Below are 17,349 nucleotides of genomic sequence, written 5' to 3' on the forward strand. Positions count from 1 at the left end.
CCACTCCAGATCTACTGTTCCTCACCTCAGCCAACCTTTAACTTGGCTCTTAGTAACAATGTGCTTTACCACATTCTTACTTCTCGTGCAGTTTGAGTTTGTTAGAAATCGAAGTGGGAATCCCAAGCCTTCCCCAACAAAAATAACACAGAGTGATTATGTTACTGCCCTCCAACCAGCAGCTTATAACCCTTAGTGGTTGTATGGAGAGTGCATTTATGAAAACATAATTTCAGCTCCCTGCATAAAGTATGGAGACACAACAAATATTTTCCATTGCCTGACTAATGGTGCAGGTTGTTGTGTGCAAGCTGCAGTCTGCTGAAAAGACAAACCAGACAAATACTAACCCCTAAAAGCAAGTAGTATGCAAGCTGTGGTACTGTCTAATGCCTATCTAATGAGTGTGATTATAACAGATTGACTGTTTAACACTATTACTCACTCCCAAATACAGGGCTGTTTTGCGTGTGGGAGTGTGTGTGATGGCAAGTGTTGACAGGCTGTCTTATTATCTAAGTAGGCGCCATAGCCATGGTCCAAACAGATAAGGCTGCTGGCACAAGCCATGGTCACTCCAATCCGCCCTGCTCCCTCCAACTTACATAAGTTTAACGGTTGCCAACTAGAAGAACCGAGATGGAGGGATTTAGAAAAGAAAGAAGGAGAAGAGGGCAAAAGATGTGGCAAATAAAAGAGGGAAGGGCAAAAAGTGTTGCACAAACATAAAGCATTAAAGAAGAAAGGGTCTGATTCGATGGGTGGAACTGCTTCTCTCTTTTGAAGTATTTTTGGGATCCGTTTTGTAATGCTTCCTTCTTTTTGTTGTCCAGAAATGTGGCCTGATTTGAACTTTCCAAAGGTATCTGCACTCAGCTTTCCCTGCAGGGTGGAGATGTCGTTTTTATTATGTCTCCATACTACATTGACTTTTTCCCTGGAAATCTTTGCCACAATTTTAAGTCATGTTTATGTGGCAAGGCTGCATGTATTGGCTTCTGTACAGAGAGCTTTCAACATCACCCACAACATTATTTTGGACACATTTTGCTTAATGACCACAACACAAAGAACCCAGTATACTGTATAACACTTGGAGGTTGCATATATATGATTAAGAACCACAGCATAAAAACAATCTTAAAATAGACATAAAGCAATCATAAATTACACTTGAATTTCAATATCATTAAATTGTTTGGTTTAAAGTTCAACTGCCACATTAAGTTGGTTTAGGGTAAGGGTAAGTGAAGGTCTATTTACTGTATTTTCTGAAAGCATAGTTAGTAGTAACATTAAAATAAGTTAATTATTGTTGAAAGCACCTTTATGAAACCTGTTAGGTCTCTTTTTCATGCATGAATTATGACTTTTGTCCACAAAAATGTCTTACTCTTTTCTTCTAATTTGGGTGAATCCCTTCTCAAAGAGTTTTCCAGATCTTATGTTGACAACTTGGATAGCAAGCTTAATACAGTTGTACTTATATATGTCTTAACCTCTCTGCTACATACTTGACTCCACTCTCTGTCACACATGAAAAAGGAGCTTAGCTGGATTCTATGCTGGTGACGTATCATCAACAGCATAGCATTGTGGATCACCTGCATGTATTGTATACTGTTAGTGTGTTCATATTGATGTGCTTGTGTTTGTGTTGCCAAGGAGTGTGTCTTGTTTTTTCCAGACAGACATATAGATGAGTCATTCCTGAGCCTTGCAGCTGTCATTTAAGACATAGGTTCATTATAAGATTAAAGGGTTTATTTATTAAAAGAGGTATTTGCTTTCATGCTCTTCATCAAGACTTCCCAGCCAATCCTTAAATAATATGGCAGACTGTATTTGTTATTACTTTTGTGCAGTTTTCAATGTGTTTAGACTTCACCAAACTGCCTGTGTGAACATAATACTAATTTGTTCTGACTTTAAAAGCACAAAAAAGAAAACGGTTGTGAACATACAGTTGGATTTTTTAATGATTTCTTAAAACAAGTAGGAATAGTTGTTTCTAGCAAACAAACAAAAAGTGTGTTTTGAGGTCTATTTTCATTCCTGCTAGCCACTATTTACAGCATTCGGATGGTGTGTGTTATCATTTCAAAATTAACCACCATGCCCAAGGTTATTGTGATGAAGGAACATGTCAACCATTGCAAAACTTAAAATTAGTTCAACTTGTCATTTTCTAGAAAGTGATTTAGATGGAAATCAACTTTTGAAGCGATCAAAACAAGTGCATAAAGAATAAAGCATGGTAAGAGATACTGTAACTGCAATCTGATTAGCATGTTATGTTTATTGTGTTGCTCGGGGCAACTAAACATGGAACCACAGCGTGTTGGTAAAGACAGGGCTGAGCGCAGGACGTTGCATCAGCTTCTGGCAGCTGCAGGGTGTGGCGGAGGATTCTGAGTTGACACACACTGATGTCTGAAGGTTGCATTCGGGAGGTAAATGTATTGCACTTTCTGGAAACTGTGTGCATTCACCAACAGCTTATCACCACTTTATAGACAGAAGATAGTGTCTAGTCCAGTAATGAAGTACTGTCTACATATACACACAAGCAGACACATATACAGAAAAGAACATAAACTTGTACACAAACGATTGAACAGTGGTTCCAGGCATCTACTGGCACCACACCAAGGGCAGCCTTTTCACACAGTCGCAACACAACAAGTCAGTAACTCAAGAGGTCCATTTAAAAGCCATTATTGTACATCCCTCCTTAAATTGCTCCTTTGGTGATAAAATCACACACAGGGCTAATTTGTTGGGCAAAAACACCAAATACATACCACACACCAAATGTGTTTGTTTTCCAGTAGTTTCCAATATTGTGGATCAATCTCTTGCTCCCTGAGTGTCTCTTTTTAACATAGTCACGATGACTAGTCACTCAACATAAGTCAAAACCTGTGTTTGAGGAAACCCATAAAAAAAACAACTGTAAAACAAACACTTCCTGTAAACAGTAAAGAATTACTTCCTTAAAGGGGACCTATTATGCAAAATTCACTTTTGTACGTCTTTTATACATGAATATGTGTCCCCGGTGTGTCAGGGAACTCACCAAGTGTCAGAAAACACAACCCTCTCTCTTTTCCTCCATACCTAAATCTCTAAAAACGGGGCTGCAACGGAGCTGATTATTATTGAATTGTTCTGACGTCAGAAAAGGGGTGCTCCGCCTATATGGGCAACTCTCCACCTATCAGGGGAATGAGAGACCGCTCGAAAGCGCTGGAGACGCTGTAGTACATATGCCAGGCCTGTAAGTGGCGCTGTAGTCTGCCACAAAAGCAGAATCAGGGAAAAAACAGGGCTGGAAAAGAGCAAATAGAGCGAAATGAGGCATGGCTAAAATGCATGATCTGTTTGGTATTTTGAAAAAAAACTTCACAGACATGTTTTATATAGGTATGGCCCTACAATATATGTTTCAAATATAGCATGATAGGTCCACTTTAAGCTATAGAAAAAGGTTGAGACTTTCACACAGACATCTGCAGTCTACCTACATATTAGAGTTCCACCTAACGTCAACAGCACACTATTTTTAACAAGTCCTGTCTGTGTGTTGTCTTTGCCCGGCCTCCTGTTGGGCTGTTTGTCTACCCCTGACTCTCTCTCTAGCTATCTCTCCCTGTAGCTCTCCCTCTCTTTCCCCAGACATTGCTCAAACCTCCCCTCCGTGGCCTTTGTTTGTCAGGTATTGGCTCCCAAGACTTCCAGGAGGCCATGAATCTGTTTTGCCAACGCGACATCCTTCCCTTTGTCTACTCGCCACTAATCCCTGTTTTCTGTTTACATCCATGCCTCCTGCAACCCATGACGTTGTGTAACGCTCTTCGAAGTTCTGAAGGACACGTCGTTTTTCCATAATACCAGAGCCACCAAGTTGCACTGTTTAATTGTGTTTCAAAAAGGAACTTGAATACAACAAATATATTTGAATAAAGATTATGTTGTCAGCAAGGATATGACATGTGTACCTTCTATGTGGTAAAAGACTGGGACCAACATAACCAATGGGAAGATTTGTTTCAAACTATTTTGCCTACCTCATCCTTTATTGTTGTATATATACGCTATATAGCATCTTACATGATAATTCATAAGCAGTGGGGCTGTAATTGTGCTGTATGTTTGTTTTTAGTGTCCCCTTTGCTCTGGAGATGTTTTTCCTTATATAGCGTTTGTTTGCCACTTTTATAGTAGCAGAGAAATCAGAGGAAGCAGTGTTTCCTTACATCTTTTCATTTCATATGGATTTGTGTGCTTCCATGCGGCCACAATGTTATCTGCGGAAGTCTAAATACCTAAGCAGATGTTGTTTATTTAAAATATCATAAGGTGAATGTGTTCCAGTTTCCAGGTTCTCCTCTCCCCACCTTACACGTTAAGAAAACTGGATGCACTATTATTTCTGTGACATCCCCAACTTTTGGGCCCATGTTCAGCTCTCTTTTAAAAGATAATTCAGTTTGACCGGCATGGAAATGAATGCAACATGTCACTGTCCAGTCATATACGAGATATAGAAGGTATTTACTAACGTATTGTAAAGAATTGATCCACTGCTATGTAAATAAAGTAAAATATGAAACTGTCTTATCACACAAAGATGCAGACTAAGATGGAATTATTTATTTGAGTAAAAATGCTTTTTGTTTCACAGACATGTGTTTCGCATGACAAAGTCGCTTTCCATAATCTCAACAGCAGATTACTAAATGTATGTTTTGCACTTCTTGCAAAGTTATTTTGTGGTTTATATTTTTGATCAGTCTCTAAAGCGCAGTCGGATCTCTGATACAGCTGGATGCTGTCTGCTCTCCATTTTGAGAGTGGTTGTGATGGTCAGTCGTAAAATGAAACGAAGCCAAAGGCCTGTGATCGTCTGAGGCCAAAGTAATGAACTTATACCACTGTAGGACTTGGCTAGTAAGAAAACAAAGTGCTAATAGGTCAAATAGCTGTGTAGGAGCAGAAAATCAGATCCAGCCAGAGGTTGTAACTTCTCTGTCAAAATACTTTGACTTCCTTTCTTTTCTTTTACATTTATCATTCAAAGCACAACCTTCGAGTCCGGGAACATCACCTCCTATACGGAAAGTCATTTCATCTTTACACATGCCATGCAACTTCTTGCCTTCTCTTTTCTCGCGGGTTTCATGTCATTTGAAACACTTAACGGACTAACTTTCTTACCTGGTTTTCAAAGTGTTATCCTTTTTGCAGCTATGGGCTCCAGACTGGGACATGGAAGTCTGCAAAAACGTATTATTTAAAACAACTTGTTCTATCGTTAAAGATTTAAAGGATAGATCATTGTTATGATGTCTATAAACCTGGAGGGGACCTCTGTGGGCTGTCATGTGCTTACATTAGTGGCTGCTGCAGAGAAAACCTCTTTCATGAGGTCTTTGACACTTTGTGAAATCTTTTGTGCTGCCAAGTTCTTTATCCTTTCTACTTTGACTTCCTGGCTGACTGACTGGTCACAGCACTGTGATAAACATGTGTCACCTCACTCCAGGCTCTTCACCCCTCTTCACCCTGCCATGTATGGTGTTTAGTGGCTGCTAAGTACTGACTCAATGCCCGGGGTGAAGGTGTGCAGCCAGGCCTCTCCCATTTCAGTCAAAGTTTGGCTATCTAAGCCTTAAAGTAAATCAGCACACTTTCTTCTGGTTTTATTCTGTGAAAATCACCAATCAAGTCCCACCCACACACACTCAGGGCTCCCTGGCTCTGCCTCAAACACCAAAATGACTTAAGAGTTCAAATGTTCCACTCAGCACATTTCTCTGACCCTCAAATCATTTACATAACAAGTTTAATGGCCACTGCCTCTTACTGATACTCAACAAGTCCAAAACATGTTCTGGCATGCTTCCTCAGGCTATGCTGAACATTTCATTTAGTTAACAAGTGGCAAAGGAGAATGATGGCTGCTCGGAAGATTGACCACCCAGGGTGAGGTCACAGTATAAACCTCAGCAACGCTTTCATCAGAAGCCGGGCCCTCCCGAAGTGAGTACTTAAAAAAATGTATGAGCTTCTGCAAACCACAGCTTAGCAAGGCAGCTTTCTTGTTTCATCTCACGGGATAGACTGTGAGTACATGTGTGAATGAATGAGTGCGTTTGTGTTTTAATACTGTAAAGGGTACACATTTGAAATCAATGGTTAATCCTGTGAGAAAGCCAAGCCACCAAAGCCACATGATCTGTGTCTGTGATTCCCTCCTGAGAAGGAAAGGTCCAGGAACAAAGTGTCGTAGCTAAAGGCTGTTTGTCAGGCAAACAGTTGAGCTGGCCCAGACCGATGCCCCGTCACACTGGCCATTAGCGCAAGTAAAGACTTTTCCTCTGGACCTGAAAATATTGGCACTTATAACCAGTTTATTTATTTATTAACTTTTCTTTTTTTTAAACGAGATGCCAGTTCGGTGTATACATTCTCATCTGAACTACACATACTTTTTTCACATGAAGACATAGGGAGATCAAGATATCAATATTGCTTCATTTTCACAATATTGCTTCATTTTCACATGGCATAACTTTCTTTTGTTTCTATGAATATTCAACTATACAACAATGAAAGGGTAAGTCCTTGGTTAGTTTAGAAATTAGCTGTGTCATTATGACTGCGTAGCAGCAAAGAAAAAAACTATTGTGTAACACTTTAAACAAAGCCCGGCATTATTCAAGCTGGTACTGTAAACACTGAATGCAGTAACCAGTCACTCAACTGAGTAGAACTCAAACTTATTGGTATGAAAAGTATTGCTTAGTGAAGTTAGTGTGTGGAGGTTATAGTCTAGAACTGATGTGATGTGTTATTCAGCTAGAGGTAACCCCTTTTTTAAACTGTAATGTGTCAACATTTCATATTTTCCGTCTGTCTGAGAGAAGGCACTGATATGTTTTTACAGCCAAAAGCTACAAAATCAAGTTAAACCCAGTTAAAGTCTTATCACTAATGTCATCAGTTGCCGTGCACAGTAAATGTGTTTACCTCTATTGTACGGTCCATACACATGCGTTATTAATCATCACCATAGAAGATAAGAATGGTCTGTAGCATATAAAAAAGTTAAGCCAGGTTAAAATTTAACTTTTTGGATATTCCCAGCCAGTGTAGCTTCTGGAGAAACTTGATAAAGTACTGATAATGGTTATTGGCGGAGAACATTGCTGATATGATAACATCTGCAAATAACTGAATCAATGATGATAAATACCAGTGCCATGTTCATGTCAGGTACATCTTATCAGCATAAAGATTTCCACAGATATTTTATCTTACAAAAATGGGAAAAACATTTGTTTCCAACTGATTAGGGCTGATTAATGGCACTCAATATAAGAAATGTTTTAGTAAAGGATGTTTATTCCAAAAGGGCAACTTATGTTAAAAATGTTATAAAAAGTAGAGGACTTGGATCTGATTCTAAAACCAAAGCAAATATGAAATGTTTCCCATAAAATCTTAATGGAACAGTAACTTTGTTTTTTAGTTTAATGAAAGGGAGATGGGTTTGCATCATCAAGAGTCTGTAGGGTTTCAAAGTCTGTCTGTAGTGTTTTTGTAAATATAGTGACAGCCCTATGACAAACGTGGTAAGAGAGGGGCAAAGGTCAAATTTGATATCAAGATACCTGCTGTTCACCATCATAAACAAAAAGGAAAAGCCCTCTTTATTGCTACATTTTCGGATAAATGTTATCATATAACATACGTGTCTAACTATATGTCATGATCCTTTGACATATATCTCTGTTTTACTGACTCAAATGACGACAACCTCAGAGTATATAACATTCAAAGGTGGCTCTTACACTGATAACAGGTTTGTGTACAGTAGTATTTGCTGCTATTTCCCAGTAGATCTTTACAGACAGACCATATGTAATTACAGCTTTCTTAGTAAACACTGCAAAGTAACTTCTGGCTCGGGTTCAGGAGTTCAGCATCGGTCAAAACTGCAGCCAACTTGGAAGATGGCAACTCTTAATTTGAGGCTGAATTTATTGAGTAGGAGCTGCAAACTAAACAAACTGGCAGCAACTTTTGAGTACATTCTCTTCCATACAAACAGTGTGGGATGAGCCGCCAAACACTGCTTTATAAACAGTGTTTGGCAGCTCATCAGAAAAAGAATCAAGCCAGTTTATTTGACCCCTAGATATAAAAGATAATTTTAATTGAATCAATGTGACTTCAATCTGGTAGAATGAACTTGTGTTTTTGTTAGCCGTTATTTTAAGATTCAATTTTGTTTTCTTCAGTTCTCTGGATTATGTTTAAAGTGTAGTTGTTTTGAAGTGATAAACTCACATTGTAATGTTTAACTGTACTACTCAAGCACACATCATTGTCAGTGTCACATACTGTAACATATCAAATATGCTGCACTTATGTCATGGATGTGTGAATAGACACTGTGAGCTGCATACATATTTGGACATTGTTGAATGTTTTGAATCCATAATTAATTTGCTTTCAATTGGAAGTAAGAAAAACACATACAGTACTGTAGTGCTTTTGACAGAGAGCAGTTATAACCTGATAATCTACATTTTATTTTTAATATTTCGCTCTGCATTTAGTTGTGAAGTAAGTTATAATATGTTCTAACAGAGTCTCATCTGAAACTAATTTCTGGAACACAATCAATATGTATGCCCTCATACTATCCTCAACTTAATCCATGACTATAAACGCTGATGTCAGCCTTATTATAAGAAGTGCTGATCCAACAAAACGTGATTAGCCACCGTTCGCCATCTGTTTCATTTAAGCAAAACAAGATCCTTAAGACGCACTCTTTTTGTGATTTGATACATGGAGTCCCAGACGGAAAAATGTGGACTTTGTACCTGAAAAAAAAACTTTCAGTTCTAGTTTCATGTCCTATGACATAAGCCTTTCTATTCAATCGTACCCTTATCAGATAAGCATGAACCTGTCAGCAAATAACAGACATACCTGTGAAAGAAGAGCAGGATGGACAGCATGGTCTGGTCAATGTTGCTGTTGCAGATCCCCTCATTGAACAGGAAGCAGGGGTCCCTCACCACAGATTCCAGGGAGTCCTGCCTCATGATGTTGTTCAGCTTGTCTGTGTTCAGGTTCTGGTACATCAGCTGGTTGCGTAGCTGGCGAAAGTGACTGACACTCGGGCTGGTGGGGCTTCCTGGTAAGCCTCCTGTAGAACCGAGGCCCTGAGCCATTGACTCATCACAGCCATTGGCCAGGTCCAAGCAGCAACTGCAACAGTCCAGGCCGATGGGCGACAGGCAGTCATATTCTGACATCTCGAATGACAGGTAGAGGAATGGAAAGACGCCCAGGTGAACAAGGGAAGGTGCAGGAATCTCAGTAAAGGATGACAGACTGAGGTGTATGAATGAAGTGAAAGAGGAAACAGCTCAGTGACAGACAGGCTGGTCTATCTGTAGTCTAGCGTCCTGTCTTCACTCCGGGACCAGAAGGGCTAAATGGCAGGTTCAGTTCCTCCCTGAGAAATGCAGTCACGCTGGGCTGCTCTGCCTTCTTTTATCCCTGAGTTTCTCCTCCTGTGGCTCTGCTGTGCTTAGCCTTTTGTTCGGGGCCGGTGCTACTGCAGTGTGTTGCTACTGTGGCAGGAGAAAAAGTAAACGCCCCAAACACACACTCCCTCACGCCAATTCAGCAGGAGTGCGCTTGAAAGCAAAACCCAGAAGCTGCTTATCACTTTTTTTCCCTGCACTTTTTTTTTTCTTTGGTTGGTGTGCCTACAGAGGAGGGAGTGAAAAAGGGAGGGAGTGAAAAAGGGAGGGAGACAGAGAGGGTGGGGAAACCCCTGTGATTGGTAAACTAGCATTGCTGGTTACACAAACTGGGCCCTCCTCTTTTATTTTTCAGCTTAGCCGTGCACGAAATAACACAGGGAGGGGAGCGTCAGAGCATGCTGGAAACATGTGCAGCTCCGTTAGCTCCACCCTGCCATGCTGACAGCTCAAGCAGTGTGTGAGGATTCAGGAACACACACAAACACTCGATAACATGTCTGACTTGCTAATTTGTGAAAATGTGTGATTGGAGTTGCCAGCATGGCATGGATGTCTGGCTAGCTTGTGTACTTTAATCCATTTTACATGCTCCTATTGATTGAGTTTTATATTTTGGAAACTCAGGCTTTTAGATAATGCAATTAAATACAGTTAAAGATGTCTTTACTCAGCAATAGACAGTGAATTGCTCAGAAGAATCACAGCGCTTATCGGTAGAGTGGTCATCTACCAATTGGATGTTAATGTATTCTAAGATACTTAACCCCTAATTGTTAGTTTCCCTGAGCAGGTGACACCTTGCATTGAATGGCCCTGCCACCTTACAGCAAGGAGGTCATCGGTCGGACCACCCAACAACTGGCAGGTGCCTTAATGGTCTCCCTTTGTCAGCTTGGGTTTCCTTTGGGTGCTCTGATGAGTTCAACTCTAAATGTAATGGATGTTATGTGTTAGCCCTCTGATGGACTTGTTGACCTGTCCTTCCAGCCTCTCCCAATGTGTGTGAGGAGGAGCTCCAGTCCTCTTCATCCTGCACAGGTTTAGATAAACAGATAATCGTTGGCAATCATTACAGAAACAGTAACAATCATAAATAATATAATGTAATAAATACTTCATTCCTAATGCATTGAGTCACGTTGTTTTCATTGTGAAGTGCACGTGTTTAGTGAGAGACAGACCAACTGTTTGCTCTCAACTTGCATGCAAACACAAACCTTCAAATCTTATCAGGCTTACACTGTGTTTGTTTACGACTTTGTCCATTTCCATATCTGTTCCCAAAAGGTTTTTGATTGGCCAAGAGCGTGCTCTGCCATTGTCCTCCAGACGAGTGTTTCACAAGCCCTGGTAAATACCAGGTCATTACAGCCCTTCAGACAGCTCTGAGAGGAATGCACTGCTCAGCCCCTGAACTCGGCCGCTGACCAACAAGTGTATTGCATGCTGTCTACAGATGGCCAGTCATGCAAGAACAGAACAACAAGATAATTACAAATAGCATGTCTTACTCTGAGGCATGCTGCTGTTCCTGCTGCAGTAAAACATTTCACACCACACGTTGTTGGGTAGCAGTGGGATCAATTAAGCAGAGAAAATGACTGACTATTGCTTTATTGAGTGTGTAATGATGTCCTCGGGCAACGAGGTTGCTACAGTTTTATGGTGGAAGGACGGGACTGAGGCCTGATTCGGGTAGAGGCTGCCCTCTAGTGTGGGTTTGTTAGTATAGTCATTTAGAAGTCAAGTTGAACTCCATTCTGTTGGCATCATAATGCAAACACTACTATAAGAAAGTAACATATACAACTATTCCTCCTCCTGATACACCACACTTTAAAACATTCTACAAACTTTAACTCAAACTGTTGGATTCAATTATACTGATTTACATCTTTTAAAGTAAATAAACTGAGCCCATTTGGGTTTTCTTTATCTGTGGTTAAAAAAAAATGTCAGGTGTGGATGAGGAACAATTGAGCTGCATGCTGAACATGACCCCACTAATGATCTTTTTTATTTTTTGCATTTTTTTAAATGATGATGTTTAAGCAAACAGAAACAAAACAGACTAAAAGTAGACTACATCGTATTTGCAAAAATCTCAAATCAACAATCATGACAAAATATCAAATAAAAGATTAAAACTAGGTGGGACCATGTTAAATGGCAACTGCTATGGCACAGTTGAAGTATTGGTTGCTAGTAGCAACAAAATACTTAACTGAAACCAGGTGCCGGTGGCAGGACAGTCCCGGCAGCTGCTGAGAGATCTGAGGACATTTCTAGGTCATAGTCTATTGGAGAGAGACAGCTTATCACACAGACTGTACATACATTCCCAATTTAAATATATTATCAGGGCGCCACTCATTGTTTTATGATGAAACCAAAGGTCACTGCTCATGCAAGAAATAGTGTGTGGGTGCAAAACTGTGGTATATCTCAGAGTGCAATTTGAATAACGGAAGCAATAAGAAAATCTTTAAACTTCTTAATTCAATTTGTCTGCAAAATAAGTATTGTAAAATGTGGAATTAAATCAAACCCTCTCTCATGGCTGGGGGGTTTTACAGTGGCAGTGGCCATGTTTTTAAACCTGTGAGTAATGTGCTATTTTGGCACATAGTAATGAAGGCCAAATCTACCTTGATGGTGAAAAAAATAGCTCTTTGTGGGTATTTTTCGAAGAAATATGCAACTTGTACTGCCCTCTATATGAGCTGTCTGTTGCATTTTGGCCAGGCCCAGTCAGTGATGTCCCAACAGATGTTTTGAAATATGATGGAAAACACTTGGCTGGGGCTCTTTCAATCTGAAAACGGTGTGCAAACAACACCTTTCCTCCAAACTGTGCACTGGGCATTGTGTCTCGTTTTGGTGGATGTACATTTTACAAAAGATATGCATTTGTTGCTGTTACTTGAAGGAAACAAAGTTACAAATTGTAGTTTTTAATACACATTTTGCTGTGTTCGTCTCGGCTGAAACGTCCCCCTGCTTTAACATTACCGATTTTGGGAGCTCCTACACTTTATTCACTAGCTAGCAGTAGCTGCATGAAGACGCTACAAGACATATACTGGCCTACTGTGTTGTTAATGGATCAGGCCCTTCCTATTCCCAGAACATTGTTAAACCATACTCTCCTGCCCACTGTCTTTGCTCCCCATCGACCAATAGGCCTGCTACTCCCTCATTGCAAATACACAAATCATAAATTACATCAAATAAAAGTGTCAGCTTAATCAAAATGAATACAATATTGGTACATGTGTGTTGCGTCAACTATAGTTACATGTCCTACACAACGATGATAACGTTAAGTCCCAGGCTCCTTCAACAAGGCATCATAAGATATGCTTAAGACAAGAAAGGAAATAATGTTTTGAAATAATGCAAGAAATGTGCAGGCATAAAAAAATATATATTGACACAGGTTTTACATTTTCATTTTAAAAAGTACAATATGGATTTCATTGATACGTTTTCAGATTCAATCTTATTGTCAGCAATGTTTTCAATATATTAATATGAAGGGATTAATTCAGTTCCAGAAATACAGACTGAGCTAAATCATGTGGACAATCTGTATAAATTATTAACTTGAGGAGAATTGCCTTAAGCAGACCGACTCCCACAGCTGTCTAAACTAGGTCAGTGAAACTAGGATAGAGGAAGCTCATTGCTAGCACATTCCTAAAATCTGTCATAATAAATCGGTCTAGTCAGGCCACGAGACTCATGACCACATTTATCTCTCGTATGCAAACAAGTGATTAAAGGCTATGGATGCTGATTTTGTTATAATAATAATGTATTCATAGCTGATCATTCAAATCCAAAAATATATTAATAATGTTTTATCAATGTAATTGCAATTTCTTGTTTCCAATAATGTGAATGCAATCACTTATAGATTCTTACTGAGCTTAACTAAAGCACAATGTAGTTTAATGAACATATAGACACTAGAGCAGGGGTGTCAAACTCAATTTCATCTCGGGCCACATTAGCATCATGGTTGCACTCAAAGGGCCAGTTTTATATATAATGGCGCATTTCCACTACACGGTCGGCCTCGGCCACACTCGGTACGGCTCGGTACGGCTTGGCCGCGTTGGGCCTTAACAGGGCCGACTCACTTCATGCTGCGCTTCCATTACAGTTTAGGAACTGGGGTAGTTACTATAGTAACGCAGTGTAGGCGGAGCCGTGACGTCATCTTCAATGAGAAGTCCAGAAACACAACACAGCCGTTAGCTGTTAGCACTCAGAGCTCACAGCTCCTTATATATGTTCAGAAACTCGACAAAAGTTAAACAAGTACACACCACAGACTGCCTGTGTCATGGTGAATACAGTCGCTGCTTTATTTATGTCTGTATAGGCCGTTGTTGTGAGTGTGGACGGTCAGAGCATATACTGCGTTAGCTTAGCCAATCTCCATCTAGAAAAACACGCATTTTAAAAGGTTTTTCGCCTGCCGTCTGTCTGCAGACTTGACAAAGCATTAATTCATGGTTTTTACTAACCGGTATCAGTATGTTGTTACTTCGGCATCATTTTGAAACGTGTATTACAATTAAATCACGGTCAAATATGTCCATCTTGTTGTAGTTCTAGCCCTCTTGCCAGCGCTCCTCTCTCTAGTTTAGCATACTCAGCCCGACTCAGCCCTGTTTGTTGGCCCCGATAGAACCACAATTTTCTAGGGCCAGAAAAGAGGTGAAAAAGTGGCCCCGCGCCGTGCCGCGTCGGAACTAGGCCTAGTGGAAGCACAACCAAAAAAGGGGACGGCACGACACGGCACGCTTAAAGCGAGCTCCGCGCTGCAGTGGAACTGCGCCATAAGACTATATAAAAATACATATATAAATATTTAATATATATAAAATAATGTATTATATTACATTATTGCCTCTGCATTGAATGATTATCGGATAGGGTAATAACTTCATAATTAACTACGTCTGAAAGCAGAAGTCTAGGGCCAATAATTGCAAGTCTCTTCAGTGAGAATGTCACAAAATGATTTATTTTTTTAAAAGCCAAAATCCCCAAAAATAAGTGACATTTAAAAAAAAAAAAAAGTGACATTTTGAAAGAAAAGTCAGATTCCGAGAAAAAGGCAAATTCTGAGAAAAAAGTCACATTTGAGATGCATTGTGCGACATGTAGTTTATGGGCAACGTGCTTCTGTAAATCGGCATGTAACCGTATAATAAACATATTATATTCTTTGCAAGCTCTTGTGGGGCCACATAAAATGAAGTCACGGGCCAGATTTGGCCCCCGGGCCTTGAGTTTGACACCCCTGCACTAGAGAGCCTAAGCTTTGAATTTCTGAACATTAACAATATTCCTAATAATCAATTAATCAGGATATAATAATTTTGTCCACATTTACCTTTATATTTCAAATAAACCTTTATAATTTTTACTTTCTCATGTAAAACATTTAGCAATATTAAAATGACATTCAATCCCAAGGCTATAATTAACAACAGCACTCTGTAGAAAAGCAACAGCTTTTTGTTTCAACAGCTATTTGGTCTTTGAAACACTCATATACTGTTAGTTGTTTTTGACTCCACCAAAAATGACCTTTTCCAGTATTTACTGTTTGTCTGATTATATTTTGTGTTAAATTAATTTCACACTGCCATGCCAAAACATCGGGATGTTGTTTCCTCTGCCTGGAGTAGGAGGAACCTAACTGAGCCCTGCCAGAGGGCTTCATTTGAGAGGAACAACTTCAGCTTGTATGTGTTGGCACAAACGTAATCCAGGTAAACTCACATTTCAGTCTGCAGCAATGGCACAGAGTTGGATTTGGGTCATTTCCCAGTGCCCATTTCCCAGTTACTTATGAGAAGTGGAATTATTGTCTGCTTAAAATTGTTTTAAGTTTGGCCTCAGGGTGATTTGGATAACTCTGATCCATCCGTACAACTTTAGCTGAATATAAAACAAAAATTGATTCCTCTTTGCTTTAATAAGCAATTGTTCTGCATGTGTTCCTGCAGGTGCTGTAACATTAGTAGTTGTATTGGCAATAATACAGACTTTTGTTTAATGCAACATTTTCAGACCTGCTGTCTTTTATTCATTACAAAACAAATATAACATTCTCATTTCCAACCAAATCAGGGATAATAGAAGTTTCAGTGCATGCAAGTAACATTCTTTGTTAAATATATTTATTATATTAATATACTTTTTATATCCTGGATGCCTATTATTTCCTGAGATTTGCAAAGACAATATTACTGTAGATAATCTTGCCATAATCATGGCCTATTATGACATAGTCAGAGAATCCAGCTCCTTTATGTAATATGAAAGGCCAAAGGTTATCAAGTTCAGCAGCAAACAGCTCTTTGTTCGTTGTGGGGACTGAAATGCACACATTGTTGTGAGGCTAACCCTCAACATGGCTGTGTGAACCATCTATCTGTTGCTGAACGGATGGTTGATTGACACGAGGAGAAAACTGCTTTTATCTGCATAGTTTCGCGTGCGTATAGCCCTATTATTTACACGAGGCCGATAGAAACTGACCCCACAAACGATAACGGGTCCCAAGGTGGATAGATTTGCAAACGAAACGCTCTGGGGGGTCAACCGAGTCCGTGTAATCACCTCTATACGAATATTTCCTGAAAAAATAACGATAGCCCCGCCTCTCCTGCTCACTGCTGTAGCAACTATCAAAAATAGCTGTGTTAATTAAACGCACAAGGGGTTCTTGAATGAAATAATATTATAAAAGGCAAACCAGAATTGTTAACGCCCAATATACTCCTTAAACAAAATAAACAGAGTCAGATTTCATGCATTGATCCATTATATTGACAATTTTCCAGCCAAACAACACAAACAAAATTAAACAGTCCGCTCTGCGATACACCAAACTTGTCTTTACTGCCTAATCCAGGCCATTATTGTTCATTGCTCCTGCGCCCGTCGGCGGCAAAAAGAGAAATGTTTGTAGGCAGAGGACCGGCGTGTCCCAGAGGAGCGATCTCACCCGGTGTTTGTAGAGAATATCTCTCTTTCTGAGCGCGTCCTCTCCACGGAGACGTGCTTCTTGGTCGGTCGATGCAATATCCACAGATTCGGTTTCTTTCAGTTAACTTCCCCGTTGCATTTATCCATATGCTGAGGAAATGACTATATCCCGCTGAATACCAGCAATCGCCACACACACTTCCTCCTGTCAGTAGCTACTGCTAGTGCTACTGCTACTGACCATGCTACAGATATTAGTGCAAAATCTACAGCTCCTCTACCACAACCATCAGCAACAACTGGACATGGAGAATTACATGAACTACATGTTGCTAAATACACCGCGGGGCATAAACAGAAGGGTAGCCATGGCAACATTGCTGCGGGGCTGCTCTTCTTCGCTGCTTTTGGTGTATTTTGGCGGAAGTTACAGCGCCACTTACAGTCCCGGCATATGTACTACAGCGTTTCCAGCGGTCTCGTTTGAACAGACACGTTAAATGAAACGAATGCATGTGAACGGAAGACTTTTTTGAATACGCATACTGTGCATAAACGTGTTGTGTGAGAGGAACAGGTGGGGATCTCCTGATGCTACCCGGGTCATCTGCCTCTAATGCTCCCTCAGAGTTTATCTTAATAACCCTAATATCGACCATATCCTGGACTGGGTTGTCCTCAGAGAATAAACATTAAATGTTTTAAAGGTCACCTATTGTGCAAAATCCACTTTTTCATGACTTTTATATAAACATGTGTC

The 17,349-nt window shown here is 40.0% G+C and overlaps 1 protein-coding gene across 1 annotated transcript in view; it reads right to left on the bottom strand.

Annotated features, from left to right (window-relative positions):
* tsc22d3 (TSC22 domain family, member 3) overlaps positions 1-9,753 on the bottom strand; it is a 34,414-nt gene extending 24,661 nt beyond the window's left edge. Inside the window, exon 1 of the mRNA XM_034136833.1 lies at positions 9,010-9,753. Coding sequence (XP_033992724.1) covers positions 9,010-9,338 — 329 coding nt within the window. The 5' untranslated portion in view covers positions 9,339-9,753. The remainder of the gene's footprint in view (positions 1-9,009) is intronic.
* Between the last annotated feature and the right edge of the window lie 7,596 nt (positions 9,754-17,349).

This window comes from Trematomus bernacchii, unplaced genomic scaffold (assembly GCF_902827165.1).
Source record: "Trematomus bernacchii unplaced genomic scaffold, fTreBer1.1, whole genome shotgun sequence".
NCBI lineage: Eukaryota > Metazoa > Chordata > Actinopteri > Perciformes > Nototheniidae > Trematomus > Trematomus bernacchii.